This window comes from Antennarius striatus, chromosome 11 (assembly GCF_040054535.1).
Source record: "Antennarius striatus isolate MH-2024 chromosome 11, ASM4005453v1, whole genome shotgun sequence".
Taxonomy (NCBI): domain Eukaryota; kingdom Metazoa; phylum Chordata; class Actinopteri; order Lophiiformes; family Antennariidae; genus Antennarius; species Antennarius striatus.
Genome location: NC_090786.1, coordinates 557,501 through 579,759, shown reverse-complemented (window position 1 = coordinate 579,759; position 22,259 = coordinate 557,501). Strand labels below are relative to the sequence as shown.

The 22,259-nt window shown below is 51.7% G+C and overlaps 1 protein-coding gene across 1 annotated transcript in view; it reads right to left on the bottom strand.

The window, feature by feature from the left end:
• Nucleotides 1–22,259, bottom strand: part of LOC137604223 (pro-neuregulin-3, membrane-bound isoform) — a 124,930-nt gene that overhangs the window by 50,461 nt on the left and 52,210 nt on the right. The window contains exon 2 of the mRNA XM_068328226.1: nt 17,806–17,935. Coding sequence (XP_068184327.1) covers nt 17,806–17,935 — 130 coding nt within the window. The remainder of the gene's footprint in view (nt 1–17,805; nt 17,936–22,259) is intronic.

Here is a 22,259-nt window from a genome sequence, read left to right as displayed (position 1 = left end):
TCTCAGACGTGATCCTGGAGGTAATGGATTTCACTGCAGATACGAGGACCGGCCCCCCGACTCACACGACGGCCATCCGGCATCAATCCCGCTCAGCGGGTCTCTTCTCCATCATCACAGAGATGAAGCACAACAGCTTCCAGTCCTCCTCCTCACTCAGCCTCACATGGTCGTCTGAGGGAGAATCCACACGGCCCTAATTTAATTCAAGCCGTCATTTCACAGATTGCTCATCGCCGCTGTGATCAATCACGAAAGCCCAAGACACAAACGCTCCTCACAGAGGAATAAATAGTCTGGATCAATGGATTCAAGCCCCCAGGACGTCAGGGGGGGTCTGAAATTAGACATAGAGTTCACATTTGAATTCTAAACTGAGAACCTGGAACAACAACGCCGCAAACAGACGAAAAAATCTGAGACGGCAGAAAGAGAGACTTTAGGGGGGATCGTCCCCCCCAAAATATCCTGATGCTTCAATCAGCTGCTGACCCAGCTTGCTGCTGATTGGCTGACGAGCAACATAGACGTCATGTCAAGGTGCTCCGAGGTCAAGACGCCATCAAGAGTGTGTGTTCCAGTGTGGAGGGAGTGTGTGTTCCAGTGTGGAGGGAGTGTGTGTTCCAGTGTGGAGGGAGTGTGTGTTCCAGTGTGGAGGGAGTGTGTGTTCCAGTGTGGAGGGAGTGTGTGTTTGTTATTTCCATCCTGGAGCGACTTCCTGTCTGCTGGCGGGGCTTCGACCACTCAACCCTCCGGAAACATTAACGACCAATCAGGATGTGAACGAGTCTTTATGATTTAAATACTGACACCACTCTGTCTCCGTGGAGACCTGTTTGCCCCCCCCTCTGTTTTCCTCCCCCTCCGAAATCACTCCAGAGCTCATGACCCGCCGCGACCCCAGCGATCTGTAATTGAATAATAAATGAGATGGATCCCGTCCTCGTCCCCAGCAGACTGAAACACACACACACACACTCACACACACACACTCACACACACACACACACACACACACACACACACACACACACACACACCGGTGCACGAGCACACCAGACAAACATCAAGGTCACACTCGAGCGACCTGAGGAGCTCCATCACCGACAGCACGGCGCCCCCTGTGGACCGACACCAGAGCGCCGGCGTCAGGCGGTCCTGATGCTGACAAACCATCAGAGGACAGGAAGCTGCATCATTAGCCTCAAACGCTGTGAGAACCTTCAGGGCGACACGCCCCCACCTGGGGGGGCGTTAGGACTTCATCTAAAGCAGTTGATAACAGAACCGCCAGCTAACGCCGCTAGTCCTCCGCCACCAACACAACCGGTTCTGAGAGGTTCAGTCGTTATTTATTAATGTTCGATCTATAATCTCCATCTGAGGTCATTTAAATGTCATTACTGCTCTGAAGACTGGAGCTCTATTCCCTCAGACAGACCAGAAACAAGAACAGGACATTAGAACAACACATGAATAAAATACAGGTTCAGGTCCTTCAGAGTTCAGTCGCTCTCCATTATTCAGTGGCTTCAAAATATATGGAAAAATAAAGACGTTTAGATCCATTTCATTGGATTTAACGTCTGTCCCCCACAAATACTGGACTCTAAAAATCACTAGAAAACCATTCAATCCCATAATATCATGTTACTGTACAATAAATCAGAATAAAAATATGTAATCGTATTAAAATACGTACGTATAGTTCCAATATCTACGGTTATGCGTCACTCGTAGTCCAAGATGGGAGACGAGTGTTGGAGCTGAACACAGCAGTGCTGCCCCCACAGGGACCGTGGTAGAAAGGGGAACTGCAGGACGATAGTCGGATGTGGTGAAGCATGATTGTATCTACAAATGTTTGTAAGTCAAATGTTCACAAGTCAAATGTTTGTAAGTCGAATGTTCACAAGTCCAATGTTTGTAAATCAAATGTTTGTAAGTCAGATATTTGTAAGTTGAGGACTGTCTGTACTAATGAATGTTGCTGGAACTCATCACACTGTGCCTCAGAACTTGTCCGTTACATTTATTCTACTTGCAGCCTGTTCTGCTCACCCCCCCCCCCCCCCGTTCCACTCCCCACCCCCTGGTAATGAATGCTAATGTGTGAAATATGGGACATGATGCTGCTGGCAGCGCTAGCGAGCGCTAGCTTCCTCCGCTGCCAGACTCGGGCCTGTTTGGACGCCTCAACCAATCCCAGCCCAGCTCCTGAATAACAAACCGTCAACCTGCATGACTGTCCATTAAATTCAGCCCCCCCCGCCCACCCACCCCACGGTGAAGCATCCTTTTAAAGGTGATGGAGGGGGTGGGGGGGTGCTCGGGTGGGTGGATCCACTCTGCTGCCTGATTTACATTCAGGCGGGGGTGCTGGTGGTGGGGGGGCGGTGCTGGTGGGGGGGGTCCTTATGCGGGTGTTTCAGACAAATGGACACAGTGTCCTCCAGTGGGGGGGGACGTGGTTTTATCGGAGCTGTTCAGAACCCACAAGCACACGCCCACTTCCTGCCGTCCACACGCGTGACCACACACGCGCGTTACCCATCATGCCGTCTGGGAGGCGGCGATATCGGAGCGGTCCAGCCTCACAGGAGGCGAGGAGACGGGGGGGAGGAGAGGATGAGCTGCCAGCTGCTGGGGGGTTGGCATCGATGGTGGGGGGGGCGGGCCCGTCTTGCCGCGGGGGCTGGACCACATGAACACCGAAGGGGGGACGATCATCCAATCAGACACGGACCAGAACCGCTAACGCTAGCAACACGCTAGCAGCCAGATGACTCGGGGGGAGGGGCTAGAACCTCCAATCACGGCACCAAGATGCATTATGGGTAATCTGGTTTGTTCAGATGCTTGCCTCGGTCACATGACCACCTTCTTAAAGGGCCAGCCGCCATCCTGCAGGTCTGGTGAATATTCGCCGCATCACGGATCGGGGTTGCGTTCGCTGACAGCTGGGAGAAACGGGTTCCAACCACCTCGTTTCCTCCGTCAGGCGGCGGGCCTTGAAACACACCCCCTCCCCTCATGATCATGAGCGTCTCCTCCCCCAGCAGCGGTGCGGTTGCGTGTGATTTATCCGTGTTCTCGTCGCTCCTCTATCTGCTGGTTTATTTTCTACGGGGCTGCTGGGAAATACAAGGTCTGTGGAGAAACGCTTTCTGCTTCAGTCTCTCTCCGCAGCACAGTTAAACTCCCCAGCCGCCTTTTCACTCGGTTGCCACGGTAACCACTTACCCGTGTGTGTGTGTGTGTGTGTGTGTGTGTGTGTGTGTGTGTGTGTGTGTGTGTGTGTGTGTGTGTGTGTGTGTGTGTGTGTGTGTGTGTGTGTGTGTGTGTGTGTGTGTGTGTGTGTGTGTGTGTGTGTGTGTGTGTGTGTGTGTGTGGACAGAGTGAGAGTTTGTGGCTGTTGACAGACGTGACTTATTGGAAAAGTGTCCTCCGGTTGCTTGTCTTACCTCCTCCAGGCTTTTATTTCCTTATCGGGGGGCTGTCAGCATCACACACACACACACACACACACACACACACACACACACACACACACACACACACACACACACACCTATAATTTTACATCTCCTTCTAAATAGATTGGATTATTTTTCTGGCGACAGCTTCAACGGCGTTGACATTGACAAACATCTTTTCCTCCGTTCAGAGAAGCTTTTAACGTCTTTTAACGTCTTTTAACGTCTTTTGACCTCGGAAACGTTTTCGCTCCAAGGCCTCCGCGCCGTTCTTTCATACTGTAAAAGACATTTTCATGTAAATCCGTGTTTTTCTGCACGTCTTTCAGGGGAGACGTGTTGCGTTCAAGGCCTGAATGAATTATCGCTGATGCTTGATGGCTGCAGCTCTCCATTTACGTGTGTGTGTGTGTGTGTGTGTGTGTGTGTGTGTGTGTGTGTGTGTGTGTGTGTGTGTGTGTGTGTATGTTTGCATGACTGATAGTGACACCATTGACTCCCCCCCAGCGACCACCACTGTCAGACGGGTTCTGGTTCTAGTCCCGTCAGGTGAACTCATGTTTTATTCACACGTGTGCTCCATTTACATTCAAACATGTTCAGCCTGGTGTGTGTGTGTGTGTGTGTGTGTGTGTGTGTGTGTGTGTGTGTGTGTGTGTGTGTGTGTGTGTGTGTGTGTGTGTGTGTGTGTGTGTGTGTTTTGCATATAAAGGCTGCAGGGCCGTTGAGGCGCTGCTCCCCCCGGTGGCAGCTGGACCGGTTGCCGAGCCGAGTCCAACCAATCAGCTCTCAGCGACACACCCATTCTAGACTCCTCCCACGAGACAAAGGGGCCCAGACCGGCCCCTGAGGCCCCGGATCAAGGCCAACACAGAACCTGATGGAGATGTTGTTCCGTGTCAGAAGAGAAAAATCCTATTACCCTGAACGCACCTCGTGAACAGGAGTGAAACGCCTGCAGGACGTGTGATCACACGCCAGGAACACCTGAGGAAGTGTGACGGACGGAGAGGAAGAGAACCATCATCATCATCATCATCTTCCTCCTCCAGGACTGAGAGACGGATCCTATCTCCAACACCTCCAACGTCCAGGTTCTATCCAGGTTCTATCTAGGGTCCATCCAGGTTCCCTCCAGGTTCTATCCAGGTTCTATCCAGGTTTTATCCAGGTTCCATCCAGGTCCTCCAGGAAGTGTTTAAATCTTTCCCACCAACATGTTGTCTGTGAAGTATCTCTCCTCTGTAATGAACTCTTGAGGAACGTTTGGGCGTTGGGTTGAAGGAACATTTGGGCGTTGGGTTGAAGGAACGTTTGGGCGTTGGGTTGAAGGAACGTTTGGGCGTTGGGTTGAAGGAACGTTTGGGCGTTGGGTTGAAGGAACGTTTGGGCGTTGGGTTGAAGGAACGTTTGGGCGTTGGGTTGAAGGAACGTTTGGGCGTTGGGTTGAAGGAACGTTTGGGCGTGGGGTTGAAGGAACGTTTGGGCGTTGGGTTGAAGGAACGTTTGGGCGTGGGGTTGAAGGAACGTTTGGGCGTTGGGTTGAAGGAACGTTTGGGCGTGGGGTTGAAGGAACGTTTGGGCGTGGGGTTGAAGGAACGTTTGGGCGTGGGGTTGAAGGAACGTTTGGGCGTGGGGTTGAAGGAACGTTTGGGCGTGGGGTTGAAGGTTCAGCGGTCACACACCCATGACTCACAGCTGGTTTTCCCAGCAGCCTCGTGGTTCTTAAATCATCCCGTCTCCGTTTGTGAACTATGGTGACTCCCAGAAAAACGCCTTTGGGTTCCGACTCGGAGACGTAATTTATTATTGATGTGGACCCACGCTGGAGGAGAGTCTCTCCAGGTATTATTCTGGAGCGCTATTCAGCTCTGGGCTTGAAATTCAAACGCAGTTTAGGGCCTTTGACATGCTAATTCTGGAGCGCTTCAGCAGACAAACGAGCCTGTGTTTGAGCTCTGATTAGGAGGCTCTGTTTCTGCTCCGACCTTCATTTTACACGTCTTGGTGCAGAAGCATCGTCCTCACGCCGGGAGCCAATCAGACGCAGCGACGCTGAATGAAGCCTGAGTTATTACCGATGCGAGGAGAGCGTGCAGAGGTTCTCTCGTTATAATCAGATAAATATGAACCACTTCTTGTTATTTTCACTTTTCTTCTACAACACGTGATCTTAAACATGCTAATCTCTCCGGTTAGCCGTCAACACGTCAACCCTTTTGTTTGAGCTTCGTCTCCTACCCATTGGCTGTTGCTCTTGACATTCCCCCACTTTATTAATCATGTGTGTGTGTTTACTCCATCTGCCTCTGATCACATGATTAGTGTTCAAACACGCTAAAGGTCAACCCAATCAGCGCCGCGCCAACGCTATCAGTGCTACGCCATACACACAGCCCAGGAAAGGGAATCCACAATTAACCAGGGGTTAAAAGTGGATCATGTCCCACTGAACTCTGGGAAACGTAAAGAGGAACAGACGAGAGGAAGCAGGATCACAGCTTCCTTTGGTTTGTCTTCAGACGGCTGTAATTAGCAGCTGAGTGAGCGGCGCTCGCCGTTAGCGCCTCATCAAAGCCCGGAGGACGCGAGGCTTGAAGGAGGAAGGGCTTGTTCGCATAACAGGAAGTCATCGACACACGCTTTGGTTCGTACAACAGGAAGTCATCGGCGTACGCTTTGGTTCGTACAACAGGAAGTCATCGGCGTACGCTTTGGTTCGTACAACAGGAAGTCATCGGCGTACGCTTTGGTTCGTACAACAGGAGGTCATCAACAAGCGCTTTGGTTCGTACAACAGGAAGTCATCGGCGTACGCTTTGGTTCGTACAACAGGAGGTCATCGGCGTACGCTTTGGTTCGTACAACAGGAGGTCATCAACACACGCTTTGGTTCGTACAACAGGAAGTCATCAACAAGCGCTTTGGTTCGTACAACAGGAAGTCATCGACACACGCTTTGGTTCGTACAACAGGAAGTCATCGGCGTACGCTTTGGTTCGTACAATAGGAGGTCATCGGCGTACACTTTGGTTCGTACAACAGGAAGCCATCGACGCACGCTTTGGTTCGTACAACAGGAGGTCATCGGCGTACACTTTGGTTCGTACAACAGGAAGTCATCGGCGTACGCTTTAGTTTGTACAACAGGAGGTCATCGGCGTACGCGCTAACAGTGAAGAGGTTTGACCTGGTGAAGGAAGTCGGACTAGAACCTGAAGAACGTCGGCACAGATCTGTTTGCTGAAAAGACACGCGTGATGTCACTACCTCTGACACGGACACACACTAGACCCCCCCCCCGAGGCCATCCTGACCCCCCCGTGTGATTGGGTAAAACCCACTCGACATGCAGGAACATGTTGCGCACACGCGTGTGGATGAATGATTTTGAGGCCCTCGTCTCCCGCCAATTCTCTCGCCGCTGTCATCTGTCGGCGCCGCCGGAGAGTGTCCCCCCACCCCCACAGATAAGAGAAAAGAATGAGAATAAAGAGCCCCTGACATGAGTAAGGAGATTAATTGACGGCTCCATTCAGTAATGAGGCAGGGACGACCAACGCTCCACACGTCAGGATGTTGTGGCATGAAAGTGGATTAGTCTTGTCTCAGGAACAGGAAGCTGTTGTTGTGTCCTCACACACACACACACACACACACACACACACACACACACACACACACACACACACACACACACACACACAGCTGCTTGGCGCTGATGGAGGCACACGGGCGTAATTAACCGTGTTTGGCTGGAGTGTGTGCGCTGCCTTCGGGAGGTGAGGGTCAGCGGCGCCGCCGCCTCGGCAGCCCACCAGCAGGGGGCGCCCTACGGAGCTGGTTGTAGTTAGACACGCCTGGTGGCAATAATTAGATCCTAATTAATGAGGATGAATGCGGAGCTGCATCTGCATAAAAACTCATTTGTGGTGACAAAATTCTTCTGGTGTTGTCTGACAATTTGCATTACAGTACGCATAAATTTAATTTATTATAAATGAACCACCTGATGACTGAACGAGCTTCCTTATTAACTAGAATTCAAATAACTTCATATTTAAACTGAAAGTTGAGGATTTAGTTTCCAGACTTTTAAAGAATGGATTTGTGTTTCTATATTTTACTCTTTCCACAGACTTTTATAAATTTTTTTACAAGAATGGACAAACGTTTACGACTGGTGGCTCACACAGGCAGCAAACCAACTACACTGACCCCTCGTTCCTCACAGTTAACGCGTTCCAGGAACCACACGCGAATAACGAATTTCGCGATATAGCGACCAACTATTTATCTTATTATTTATGGTAATTTAAACGTTCCTGAACCCCCCCACACTGATATTTAACCACCTTCTATCTGTGTTACCTTTAAAACACTTTAGTGTCTCACAGAAGTCTGAGACTCACAGAACGTAGAACACTACAGGATGTGTGTATGGTGTCATGTGTGTGTATGGTGTCGTGTGTGTGTATGGTGTCGTGTGTGTGTATGGTGTCGTGTGTGTGTATGGTGTCATGTGTTTGTATGGTGTCATGTGTGTGTATGGTGTCATGTGACTGCCTACTAAAAATCTGCAGTGAGGTGAAGTCGAAGCTGTTGATACTGTAAATTAATTTTAAGACACCATTTATTTAATAAAATTATGAATTATGAAGTGTCAACAAGTTAGGTGGGGCGGATTACAACAGCTGGTGGGCCGTATCTGGCCCTGGGGCCGTATCTGGCCCTGGGGCCGTATCTGGCCCTGGGGCCGTATCTGGCCCTGGGGCCGTATCTGGCCCTGGGGCCGTATCTGGCCCTGGGGCCGTATCTGGCCCTGGGGCCGTATCTGGCCCTGGGGCCGTATCTGGCCCCGGGGCCGTATCTGGCCCTGGGGCCGTATCTGGCCCCGGGGCCGTAGGTTTAGACCCTCGACGTTAAACCTCCGACTATGCACACCAACACGCCGGTTCTCCAGCCTCTCGCCGGGACGAGCTGCAGGACTCGATGGCGGCGCTTCCTGTGAGGGTAATTGTCATGCGCCCCCCTCCCCCGCTGGAAGAGACCCCGGTGCCACCTGAAGCCCCTCGGGGGGAGGAGATGCGAGGCGGCGCTCATGCTCGTCACGTTCCTCCGGCTGACATCCGTCTCTAACCTCTATCTGCCTCGCCACCGTTCCCTCCCCCCGTCCGTCCGTCCTATCAGACGGCCGGCTGCATAATTCACCACAGGAAGCCTCTGATCGGCCGCGGGGCAGATTAAAACCAGGAGACTGTCCTGACATGGGGGGGGGACTTATCATTTCAGGGGTGTGCCTTGAATTATTTGACCAGGTTTGTCTGCAGGAAGTTCTCCACAGTGGAATTATGTTAGACGTTAAAACCCCCAGTGGAATCCTGACGCTCTCATCTCACCTCATCTCATCTCCTCTCATCTGATCTCCTCTCATCCCATCTCGTCTCATCTCTCTTGATCTCAACTCATCTCGTCTCATCTAGTCTCATCTCACCTCATCTCATCTCGTCTTATCTAGTCTCATCTAGTCTTACCTAGTCTCACCTCATCTCATCTCCTCTCATCTCGTCTTATCTAGTCTCATCTCGTCTAGTCTCATCTCACCTCATCTCATCTGATCTCCTCTCATCCCATCTCGTCTCATCTCCCTTGATCTCAACTCATCTCATCTCATCTAGTCTCATCTCACCTGATCTCATCTAGTCTGATCTTATCTTGTTTCATCTTGTCTCATCTCGCCTCGCCTCCCCTCACCTCGTCTCATCTCATCTCCCCTCCCCTCACCTGACCTCACCTCATCTCACTATCCTGAAGCAGTTCCTGACCAAACGTTGACTCTGGTCTCTCAGCTGCTGAGTGGACATGGATCAGACTGAAGCTTCAGAAAGTGTTCAGAAACGTTCTACCTACAGATCTGCAGCCAGAAGACCTCCCAAGATCCCCAGCGACATGTTTGAGTATGCAATGTTTAGTTCCGGCGATCTGATTGGCTGTCAGGGCGGATGTCAAATCATGCTGAACAAGTGTCTCCATCAGTGAAATTAAATCAGCAGCTCCCTGAAGCGTCTTTACCACCCCCACCAATTAAAGGGGGTTTCCACCTGAACGTTCCCACGGCAACGGGGGGCAGCGCCAGCGCCGAGATGACATCACCCATCACCTGAACCCCAGAGAGAATCGATTGGTTGGATGGATCATCCAACTGGAGGCGGGCCTTTGATGCTGGGAAGGAGCTTCTACAGAGGACCAATCACCCCCCCAGCAGGGGGCGCTAATCCAGCCTCAAGCTGCTTTCTCTTTACGTGTGTGTGTGTGTGTGTGTGTGTGTGTGTGTGTGTGTGTGTGTGTGTGTGTGTGTGAGTGTGTGTGTGTGAGTGTGTGTGTGGCAGTGTTAATGCAGCTGCAGCTCAGTCACAAACTAACCTCTATCCCCTCCTGCATAAATCAGCCCCCCCACCACAAACACACACACACACACACACACACACACACACACACACACACACACACACACACACACACACACACACACACACTCCGGCTGCAGGAATCCCTCCATAAGCATGAGGAGAGTTATTCTAGTCATGTGACACGTTGTCATTCATCACTGTGTTAGCACGGCGCAAACAGCCTGCTAGCATCAATGTTAATACTAGCAGTAAGGCTAAGCTGAAGGTTAGCATACGGAGCATTCATAGCTAATGCTAGCTCCTCCAGTCAGTCACCACAGTTCTATTATACCTTTGCATGCTAATGCTGCTACATTCCAGCTACATGCTAAATGAGCTAACGTATTAGCCTTCGCATCTCTGATTGTTTCTTAGGCCTCAGAAGAACTTATCAGTATTTTCAGGATCAATATTCATTATTTTGTTGTTCCTTCCTGCAGATCTTCCCAAGACGACTTTATAACAGCTATTAAGTCTGCTTATGACGCATTATAGACATAACGTTTACAGGAAGTGTCATTATTAGCTATTATCAGCAGCTTTCTGCGACTTTACGAGCGCGGCGACAGATTCTCCACTAAAGCAGGAAAACATTTCTGCTGTCGGCTGTTTTTTATTTTTAAAGAAGTTATTGGTTTAAAAGTCGGATAATCTCCTCATCCGTCAGAGGAGCGTTTAATCGTTCAGTTCATCTGTAAAAACACTTCATCTGTAGCCGCCATCGCCACCGGGAGGCGTCCAGGAAGTGATGGAGCACACTTCCTCTTAGCACTTCCTGTTTCATGCTTGGGACAGATGAGCGCCGCGCTGCACAGGAAGTGGACCGATCACGGGCGGCGATGATAAACGGCATTTACTGACACACCACTTTCTCCGCCCCCTTCGATTCTCCCTGCTGCCACGGGGACCGCTCGTCCGTGACCTCCCATCCCGCCCCCACGGCGAGGACGCTCTTCAGGTCGGTCAGCGGAGGTTTGATTTATTGACCTCCAGGAAACGATCAAACGCTTCAGCATCGCCCTCGAGGCTCGGGGTCACCTCAGTCAGCTGACGGGGGAGATCGAGCCAATCAGGGAGGCTCGCAGCGGCGCCGGGGTCACGCCCCGCTGATGGGAGGCGGGGGACGCGGTTCGCCATCGGTGTGGACAAACGGCTCCAGTCGTGACTGCAGGCATCAGCAGTACAACCGGCCTGAACGCTGTAGCTGGTGAATTCAGTCCTTCAACAATAAAGACTACAGCTCCCATGATGCACAGCGGCAAACCAGGAAGTACAGCATGCAATCAACATCAAACAAACATTAGTTAAACTAAAGGAACCAAACAACGACACCAACCCAACTGCATGTTGCTAACTCTAACTTTATCAGCCATTAAACCATTGGAAACGCAGCACAGTGATGATGTCATCAACAGCTGACACAAACAGGAAGCAGGTGAAACAGTGGGAACAACATCCAGCGTCAAACAAAGAACGAACCGACGGACTCACCGATTGGCTGCAGAAACGTTCAAGCTGAGTTTAGTGAGAACACTTCCTGATAGCAGCTCACAGTGGTCACATGACTCGCAGCACACCTCTCTCTTAAAGAGACAGTAGTAACCAGATTGACGGATTATTTTAGCAATATGTCAGATTTAAATATGTAGAGAAACTACACAAATATTAAAGATTACAGAAAACACAACACTGAGGTTCTACTGTTTTATAATCTGAGGTTCTACTGTATTATAATCTGAGGTTCTACTGTATTATAATCTGAGGTTCTACTGTATTATAATTTTAGGTTCTACTGTTTTATAATCTGAGGTTCTACTGTATTATAATCTGAGGTTCTACTGTATTATAATCTGAGGTTCTACTGTATTATAATCTGAGGTTCTACTGTATTATAATCTGAGGTTCTACTGTATTATAATCTGAGGTTCTACTGTATTATACCAGAGAGATTCCATCATACGCACATAATTGGCCGTTGAAGCGAGAGGTTGGAGGGGGGAGACGTGCGGGGGGGGGCAGGGCAGGGGGGAGCAGGAGGGGGGGCGTCTTTAGAACAGGTGGAGGGGAACGCTCTCTATTGATAACCATTATAAATCCATCCCATCAGACCTGAGCATGTGGAGTCTGCCCCCCCCCTCCCGTTGAAGCCCATTACCCCTCATTACTAATGCATGGCTCATATTTATTTGAGGGGCTCATTCTGGGGGGGGGATCAATGCCTTATTTACACATTTATCCAGTCGATGGGCTGAGCTGCGATTAGCCGCCGTAAAGCCTTTAGCGCCGCCGCCATCAATCCCCCCCAGACCATCACCTCCTGATGATGTCACAAAACGGGAGGAGGGGCATTAACGGTGCAATTACCCCCCCAAAAAATACGGCACCGATCAGAATGATCGGACTCACATGTTGAATTATTCATCAGCAGTAAAAACATCCCAGCGCTGAAGAACGAGCGTTTGGAAGACCTCGCCATCAGGGGGGGCCGCCAGGTGTGTGGGCCCCCGGCGACGAGCCCCCCCTCTGGCAGGAGCTCGTCCTCCAGCGTGTCGTTGGTGCTGATGACAGTCGTGAGTCAGAACGTTCTGTTCCAGAAGGTCCAACGTCTCATTAGAGGGATGCTAAATGCTAACCGCTAACCCACAAAGGAGGCTCATTCAGACCTGCTGGGGGGGTCGGTTATTTGTTCTCTTGATTAAAAGCATCATTCAGGTGCGGACAGCCCCCATTGGTCCTGCTGCAGCTGCTGGCGGCTGATTGGCTGTCTGACGTGAGTGATCCATGTGACGCCTCTGCTCACTCCTTCATTATATGTTCTATGATCCATTACGGGTGTCAGACGGAACCAAACCCCCCAGGAGCTGCCGTTCATCACGCCTCTGCCCCCCCCCGGAATGGCCTCTGCTCCTGCAGCGCTGTGTTTTCCTGCAGACGACGGGGCAGTGAAGGCACCACCGGCCGCTTCTGGCTTCAGATTCGATTTGACGGCGACGACAACTGGAATCTACTGCTGGTATCAGCCCCCCCCGACCCCCCCACCCAGACGTTCTCGGGGCTCAGCGACCGAATTCAATTACTCTCACACCCCCATGTAATCAGCCCCCGTCCCCACGGCGACGGCGCCGCCGCTCCGACAGGAAGCAGCCTAATTACTGGCTGACCTTCCTCCGTCGCTCTGCCCCAGCCCAACACGGAGAACACGTGTTACAGGACACACGCAGGGGGGGACACGTGTTACAGGACACACGCAGGGGGGGGACACGTGTTACAGGACACTCAGGAGGGACACGCCCACCTTCACACCTGTGGAACCGGACCTGGGCCCCCCAGCTCAGGCTCCTGGACCCACGATGAAGAACCATCATCTTCATCCCAGACGTGTCTGGGCCCGCCTCCTGTCCTGACCCCTCCCACCAGCGGTCACGTGATTCTGCTGAAAGCCAATCGGTTTGAGGCAGCGGTCCGTGATGGAGCTGAATGCTCCTTCATTCCTCGTCAGGGGGGGGCTGGATGTTTTCCAGAGAGACGCGTCAATCTGTTCCTCTGGAGTCTGGAGGGAGGGATCGATGCGAGGCGGCGGCGGGGGGGTTCTCCCCCCAGGGAGACTGCTTTCACTAATGTTTGACTCCTTTCAAATATTTAGACAGAATGAATAAAGAAGAGTGGCCTTCTGGTTAATGGGGGGGGGGGTTGGCTCTGAGGGGACGGCATCAATATGTGTGCTCCTTCAAACATCAACATGTAACCATGTGACCCTGCTCCACTGGGGGGGGGTCGTCCTGCTGAGATGAATTTTATATTGTTTTTTAAAAAATTATATACTGATTATAATCCCCCCAGGAAAAGTGGGAGTACACCACACACACACACACACACACACACACACACACACACACACACACACACACACACACACACACACACACACACACACACACACACACACACACAGGGGGCCTGTACGCATGCAGAGGGGGTACAGTGGTGGGCAGCTCCTTTATTGGTGCGCCCCAAATGAGCAACTTGTAAGAGGGACGGCGTCTTGCTCAAGGGCGCCTCGACAGTGGGAGGTGTCAGCTCACCTCTGAGCTGAAGGGGTTAATAAATCTTCCCTGACCTCTCCATGATGATGATGATGATGATGATGGTGATGATGATGATGATGATGGTGATGATGATGATGGTGATGATGATGATGATGATGATGATGATGATGATGATGATGGTGATGATGATGATGGTGATGATGGTGATGGTGATGATGATGATGATGATGGTGATGATGATGGTGATGATGGTGATGATGATGGTGATGATGATGATGGTGATGATGGTGATGGTGATGATGATGATGATGGTGATGATGGTGATGATGATGGTGATGATGATGATGATGATGATGGTGATGATGATGATGATGATGATGATGGTGATGATGATGGTGATGATGGTGATGATGGTGATGATGATGGTGATGATGGTGATGATGATGGTGATGATGATGGTGATGATGATGATGGTGATGATGATGATGGTGATGATGACGATGGTGATGATGACGATGGTGATGATGGTGATGGTGATGATGACGATGGTGATGATGGTGATGGTGATGATGGTGATGGTGATGAACACGCCCTGAATGCCCACGTGTTACCTGTACAGTCTATATTGATAGCCTTACTGCTGACTCAGCAGGTATTGATCTGTTAATCGATCGATCTGAACACAAACTAATGGATCAAAGCTCTGGTTGGACTGAACTCTGACTTCTCGTTCATCACAGGAAGGAAATGCACTTCATCTGGAATGATATCACTTCCTGTTCTTTATGCAAATCAGGAAGGCTTTAATGTCGTGCAGTTAGAACATGTGATCATGTACAGTACAGTACGGACGCCAGTGGGCGTGGCTGTGTGAGGCGGCGTGTCGCTACAGGATCATGTTAGCAAACATGTTTTCTATGAGCGCACTGGGAGGCGTTAGCCGCCCCCGTTAGCGCGCCAGTTGCTAACGGATTTACGAAGCGTCTCAACGCGTCTCAGAGTTAATCCCCGCCCCCTCAGCTCACTGTCGCCGATCGAGCCGGCGTTCGTATCTCTGTGAGGCGCTAGCGGCAGTGCTTTGTGACCTTCACGCCGCCTCCTGGGTCAGGAGATGAGCTCTACATTAGCCTGTTAGCATGCTAGCGTTTGGCATCACCTGATTACAAAGCATTGTGGGACGTCTACCCACAATGCTTAGCTGGTAGACGTCCCCTCCTGGTCGATAAACAAACTAAAGTAATGCCTCAATTAGTGGTCGTGTTTCTGCAGCGCAGAAATGTTTTATAGCAACACACACACACACACACACACACACACACACACACACACATACACATACACACACACAGGCACACACACACACACACACACACACACACACATACACACACACACACACAGGCACACACACACACACACACACACACACACACACACACACACACACACACACACACACACACACACACACACACACACACACACGGAGCCATTAAAGAGCAATAATAGAGATATTACAGCACATTAAGGGGGCTGATAGCGATCTGGTGGCGTCTGTGTGTTTAATCCATGAAACGGAGACGCGTGATTGGACGATTCGTCATCGTTCTGCTCGTTCTCACACGACGGCGTTCGTGGAGGAGCTGCGGGGGTTCTCCTCCCACGGCGGCTTGTTCCCATGATGCAGCAGCAGCCAATCAGGTTCCTCAGCTGATTTAATAAAAACTACAAACGGTACGTCTAAAGACGGTTCCGCTCAGAACCCCCCCGGGACCCGTCTGCCCCCCCTGCAGAGAACTCCTGGATATTATTCCTGAAGAAGTACATCCCATAATACACTTCTCCAACCTGCTTGTGTTTGCCTGTGAAATCAGGGGGTGTGGTTTACTCACATCTACACATGAGCTACACCTGTGGGCGTTGCCACGCCGCCTGTGGGCGTCGCCACGCCACCTATGGGCGTCGCCACGCCACCTGTGGGCGTTGCCACGACACCTGTGGGCGTCGCCACGCCACCTGTGGGCGTCGCCACGCCACCTGTGGGCGTCGCCACGCCGCCTGTGGGCGTCGCCATGCCACCTGTGGGCGTCACCACGCCACCCATCACCCTCCTCTCCTCCTTCAGGTAAACACAGCCCAGCCTCCTCTTCCTCCTCCTCCTCCTCTTCCTGGACAGCTCCTGCAGTCGTCCTCCGTCTCCTCGTCTCTTCAGATCCTCCATCCAGCAGACGGGGGGGTGGGGGTGGGGGGGGCACTCCAAACCCAGGATTTTGGAAGGAAACGTCTTCATTTTCATACATTTGCATCTATTAACACATCAAACCGCTGACTTGAAACGGACGCCTTGATGAGGACGCCGCTGTGATTGTGTCTCCACTTCCTCCTCCGTGTCCTCGCCTGAGTGTTAGCCTCCGTACGGCGCATCACCACTGCAGCGTCTGCTCCACATCACGACTGCAGCGTCTGCTCCACATCACGACTGCAGCGTCTGCTCCACATCACGACTGCAGCGTCTGCTTCACATCACGACTGAAAACGCTGCTGCATCCGTCTGCGTCTGCAACATCCGTCTGTGTCTGCATCATCCATCTGCGTATGCGGCATCTGTCTGCGCCGCCTGTCTGCATCTGCAGCGTCCGTCTGCAGCATCGGTCTACAGCGTTCGTCTGCTTCCACAGCAACCGTCTGTGTCTGTGGGATCTGTCTGCATCTGCCACGTCCGTCTGCGTCTGCAGTATACCTCTGCGGCATCCATCTGCGTCTGCAGCGTCCGTCTGCAGTACACATCTGCATATGCAGCATCTGTCTGTGTCTGCAGTGTCCGTCTGCAGTGTCCGTCTGCAGTGTCCGTCTGCAGTGTCCGTCTGCAGTGTCCGTCTGCAGTGTCCGTCTGCGTCCACGGCCCACAATTCACGCCTTTAAAAGGCCCGTGCTGCGTTCCCATTGGTCGATGGCGTATGCAGCGGTGAGAGTGAAACTCCAAAGTGTTCCTGAAACTCTCTCCAGTGTGTAAGAAGTGCCGGTCGGCGTCGGCTGGGTCTAATTGCTGCAGGCGGTGAGGGTTATTCACTGCAAACGTCACTTTGATTAATGATTGTAATTACTTTAAACACTTCTGTTCACGCTGTCGATGACGCTATTTAAAACCGTCCAGGATTAACATCTGCAGTCAGCCGCTCTGCGCTAACCGTCACCGCGTGTCACGCTAACACAATGTGTGTGTCACACCTACACAACCCAATGCAACACACACAGCCACGCACGCACGCACGCACACACACACACACACACACACACACACACACACACACACACACACACACACACACACACACACACACACACACACACACACACACACACAGGGTTTGATGTCCAGTTTAATATAATTGTAGTAAAAGACAGAATTAACACCAGGACCAAAACAACAGGATAAAACAGGCTGAAGGTCTCTGCTGAACGACAAGAACGTCCTGAAGGAACAAAGAGGTCCATCAAAACCTGACCCGGTTCACATCGAACCCCCAGAACGTGGCCTCGCCCCCCCCCCTCTCCGTCCTCCGACGGTGGGGCTGAAACTATTCCGTCTATAATGTCTAAAAAACTGTGTGGTCGTGGGTCGCGTCTCATCCGACCCCGACCTCTGACCTTCACCCACACCCCCGTGTGTCCTCCATTCGCCACACCAGACGGGGGCGGGGTTTGACGCCGAGGCGACGACACTGTTAGCAACCATTAGCATTAGCAAGAACACAGGAAGCTCTGTCACACATTCAGACCAGCAATCCAACAGAAAAAACCGCCCCCCCAGGTCAGAACCCCCCCGGCGCCTACCTGCAGTGCTTGTGCGGCCCGCTGAGTGTCTCGATGACAAAACACTCCCCCCCGTTCAGGCAGTAGGACAGGTCCTTCTCCTGGCAGGGCTTGAAATGCTCCGAGTGCAGCGGCGGGGTGGTGGGGGGCGCTGTGGGGGGGCAGACAGACAGACAGGTGAGTCTCAGACAGGAAGTAACGTCACGCTGCGTCCACACGGCGCGTCTCAACACACACTGGATAAAATAACACACCCTGTGTGTTCAGGGAGGGGTAATAATGTGCCCCGCTGTGATTAATACCCCCGGTCACACCCTGCTGGTGATCCAGGGGATCAGCCGGCTCCTGATTGGATGATCTTATCGCTGGATGAGTGGGACGTGGAGCGGCGGCGCCACAGGAAGTACAGGAAACACAGCAAAACAGGAAGAAGCCGAAGCTTCCTGTTTATCTATCTATCTATAATCTATCTATCTATAATCTATCTATCTATCTATCTATCTATCTATCTATCTATCGGTGTTAGCTCCACCTCTTACCCTACATTATGAGCCACCTCTCAAAGCATCATGGGTAATCGCTGACATGACGTGACATCACACACAAAGGCATCACACACACGCAGTAAAAGTGAGTGTCTCATCATTACCGTCTGGATCAGTGTGTGTGTGTGTGTGTGTGTGTGTGTGTGTGTGTGTGTGTGTGTGTGTGTGTGTGTGTGTGTGTGTGTGTGTGTGTGTGTGTGTGTGTGTGTGTGATGCAGTTAACTGAAGGAGATAAATTATTTGTATGAACTTCCTGGAGGTCACGTCTTCTGAAACGACGCCTCACTGCTCCACAAACACAACAGACTGACTTCCTGTCAGGTGATGAAACAGGAAGTGGGTGTGGTCTTATACTTTAATTTGATATTTATGTTCCTCTTCCAGATCCACAACAGAGGATCATTAATGTGTGAACGACATGAAGAGGAACCACCGGACACCACAGGAGGACCCAACCAGGACCCAACCAAGAACCAACCAGGACCCAACCAGGACACCACACCAGGACCCAACCAAGAACCAACCAGGACCCAACCAGGACACCACACCAGGACCCAACCAGGAACCAACCAGGACCCAACCAGGACACCACACCAGGACCCAACCAGGACACCACACCAGGACCCAACCAGGAACCAACCAGGACCCAACCAGGACACCACACCAGGACCCAACCAGGAACCAACCAGGACCCAACCAGGACACCACACCAGGACCCAACCAGGACACCACACCAGGAACCAACCAGGACCCAACCAGGACACCACACCAGGACCCAACCAGGAACCAACCAGGACCCAACCAGGACACCACACCAGGACCCAACCAGGACACCACACCAGGACCCAACCAGGAACCAACCAGAACCCAACCAGGACACCACACCAGGACCCAACCAGGACACCACACCAGGAACCAACCAGGACCCAACCAGGACACCACAGGAGGACCCAGCCAGGAATCAACCAGGACACCACACCAAGACCCACCCAGGACCCAACCAGGATCCAACCAGGGACCCAACCAGGACCCAACCAGGAACCAACCAACTACAGCAACCAAACAAACAACCAACCAAACCAGTGAACAACCAACCACCCACAGCAACTGACCAACCAACCAACAAACCAACAACCAAACCAACCAACCAACCAACCAACCAACCAACCAGCCAACCAACCAACCAACCACAGCAACCACCCAAGCAGGAAGTGGTTCCTCCAGGACAGTCAGCTTATCACGTGACATAAAGCCTGAAGGGGTGAGGAAGACTCCAGGGGAGGAGATCTTCATCTCCACTGGAGGAACGTCAAGAAACAGTTCAGACAGACGGACAGGAGAGAGGGATGGAGTGAGGAAGAGGAGGAGAGAGGGATGGAGTGAGGAAGAGGAGGAGAGAGGGATGGAGTGAGGAAGAGGAGGAGAGAGGGATGGAGTGAGGAAGAGGAGGAGAGAGGGATGGAGTGAGGAAGAGGAGGAGAGAGGGATGGAGTGAGGAAGAGGAGGAGAGAGGGATGGAGTGAGGAAGAGGAGGAGAGAGGGATGGAGTGAGGAAGAGGAGGAGAGGGATGGAGTGAGGAAGAGGAGGAGAGAGGGATGGAGTGAGGAAGAGGAGGAGAGAGGGATGGAGTGAGGAAGAGGAGGAGAGAGGGTCAGGAGGTGTGGATGAAGATAGTGAGAGCAAGAAGGGATTTATGGGAATGATCCCACCTTTGAAGGTGTGGGAGTAGATCTACAGCCGGTGTGTGTGTGTGAGTGTGTGTGTGTGTGTGTGTGTGTGTGTGTGTGTGTGTGTGTGTGTGTGTGTGTGTGTGTGTGTGTGAGCCACTGAAGCAGCGGCACTGAGTGCTAGCAGCCACTGCATTGCAGATGCTGGGTCAGGTGTGTGTGAGCGGGCGTCTCTTCCTGCCTCTGTCCCGCCCACTGAACCCAGTGTGGGCGGGTCCAGAACCAGCTGATCAGAGACCGATCCCGATCTCGTTCTTTACCGCGTGTTGGTGGATGGATACATCAGTGAGACCGCATCTCGTTCTTTACCACCTGTTGGTGGATGGATACATCAGTGAGACCGCATCTCGTTCTTTACCACCTGTTGGTGGATGGATACATCAGTGAGACCGCATCTCGTTCTTTACCACCTGTTGGTGGATGGATACATCAGTGAGACCGCATCTCGTTCTTTACCACCTGTTGGTGGATGGATACATCAGTGAGACCGCATCTCGTTCTTTACCACGTGTTGGTGGATGGATACATCAGTGAGACCGCATCTCGTTCTTTACCACCTGTTGGTGGATGGATACATCAGTGGGACCGCATCTCGTTCTTTACCACGTGTTGGTGGATGGATACATCAGTGAGACCGCATCTCGTTCTTTACCACGTGTTGGTGGATGGATACATCGGTGAGACCGCATCTCGTTCTTTACCACCTGTTGGTGGATGGATACGACACATGACAAGCTGCTGTTGCCACGGCAACCAAGATTTATTCTGTGGAGGATATTAAAACATTTCTACTCATGGTTTTGTGTTTTTGGTGTTTTTGCTTAGCATCTCTTTGGCTCCAGGCTTGTGATTGGTCAAGAGGTCAGCATTAATGTCGTGACTCGTCAAGTCTGATGTGGGCGTGTCAACCTGGCTGGAGGCGGGATTAAAGACTCTAATCTCTACTGAAAAGATTCCCAAAGCAAAGGTTTGACTATAAACACTTTTGAAACAGTCCTACACACACACACACACACACACACACACACACACACACACACACACACACACACACACACTCACACACACACACACACACACTCTCACACACACACACACACACACACACACTCACACACACACACACACACACACACACATTAGAAGAACTCTTTTGATGTGTTGTTTCTCCACGTTGGCGTCTCATAATTAAAGGTCAGCTGACTTGGCGTCCTGATGGATTCGTTCACGCCGGACGCCGGGGGAGGGGTTTGACTCAGAGTGATGGAGGACGGGAGGCGATGCAGAAGGATCCGACCAATCCTGTTACAGTGGGCGTGGTCAATCTGCTCCTGATGTATTTGTGACCACATGACAGGTGACAGACGTGGTCGCATGATCACATGACACGCGTGGACGTCAATCCCAGTGCTCCAAGGTCATCTGACTCGTTAGCAGGAAACCCAATGCTGCGTTAGCGTTAGCGCCAGCACCAGGCTTCTGGGTATTAATGCCCAGCTCTCTGCCTGACAGGAAGGCGCTGTCGTGAAACAATGTGAGTGATGTTGGGAACACATTCCTCCTCTATCCACCCCCCCAGACGAGAGCCCCCCCCAGCCTGAGAGCATCTGCTGCTCTCCACTTTAAAGCTGCCAAACCCTGGAGACGGAGCGGAAACACGGCTGCATTATTTATCCGTGTTGTCCTCCTGCAGGAGGCGTGTTGTTGTGAGGCGACGCGGCGCAGGATTCAATCCGTGCTGGTTGTTGGTTCCAAACCGCCACCCTGAACGTTTAGGACGCGCCTGATCAACCCGTTTGATGAACACCGGCGCTGAGCGGGGGAAACGCATCCCCGCCAGAGACGGGATCGGAACAGCCGACCCACAGGGGGCGCCGTCAGCGGAGGGGACGCTTCCTGTCCAAGAACAAAATCCTTCATGGTACAAATGATGAGTTTCTGGATCTTATTTTGAACAAATACTGCCCCGCCTCTGTCTTCCTGCCACACTTGACTCATCAGCCAATCACACATCAGCTAACCGCAATTATGATTTTTAGCTAACAACAAGCTAATCCTTTAAAAATGAGCCACAAACAATAAAAAAAACTCACTGGAGAAACTTTTCAGGAGGAAACGGTGAAAAGAAAATATCAAGATTCCAGGTTGATCTCAGGTGATGCACTAGAGCCACGCCCACTAGGTGGGCTAGGTGCAACAAAA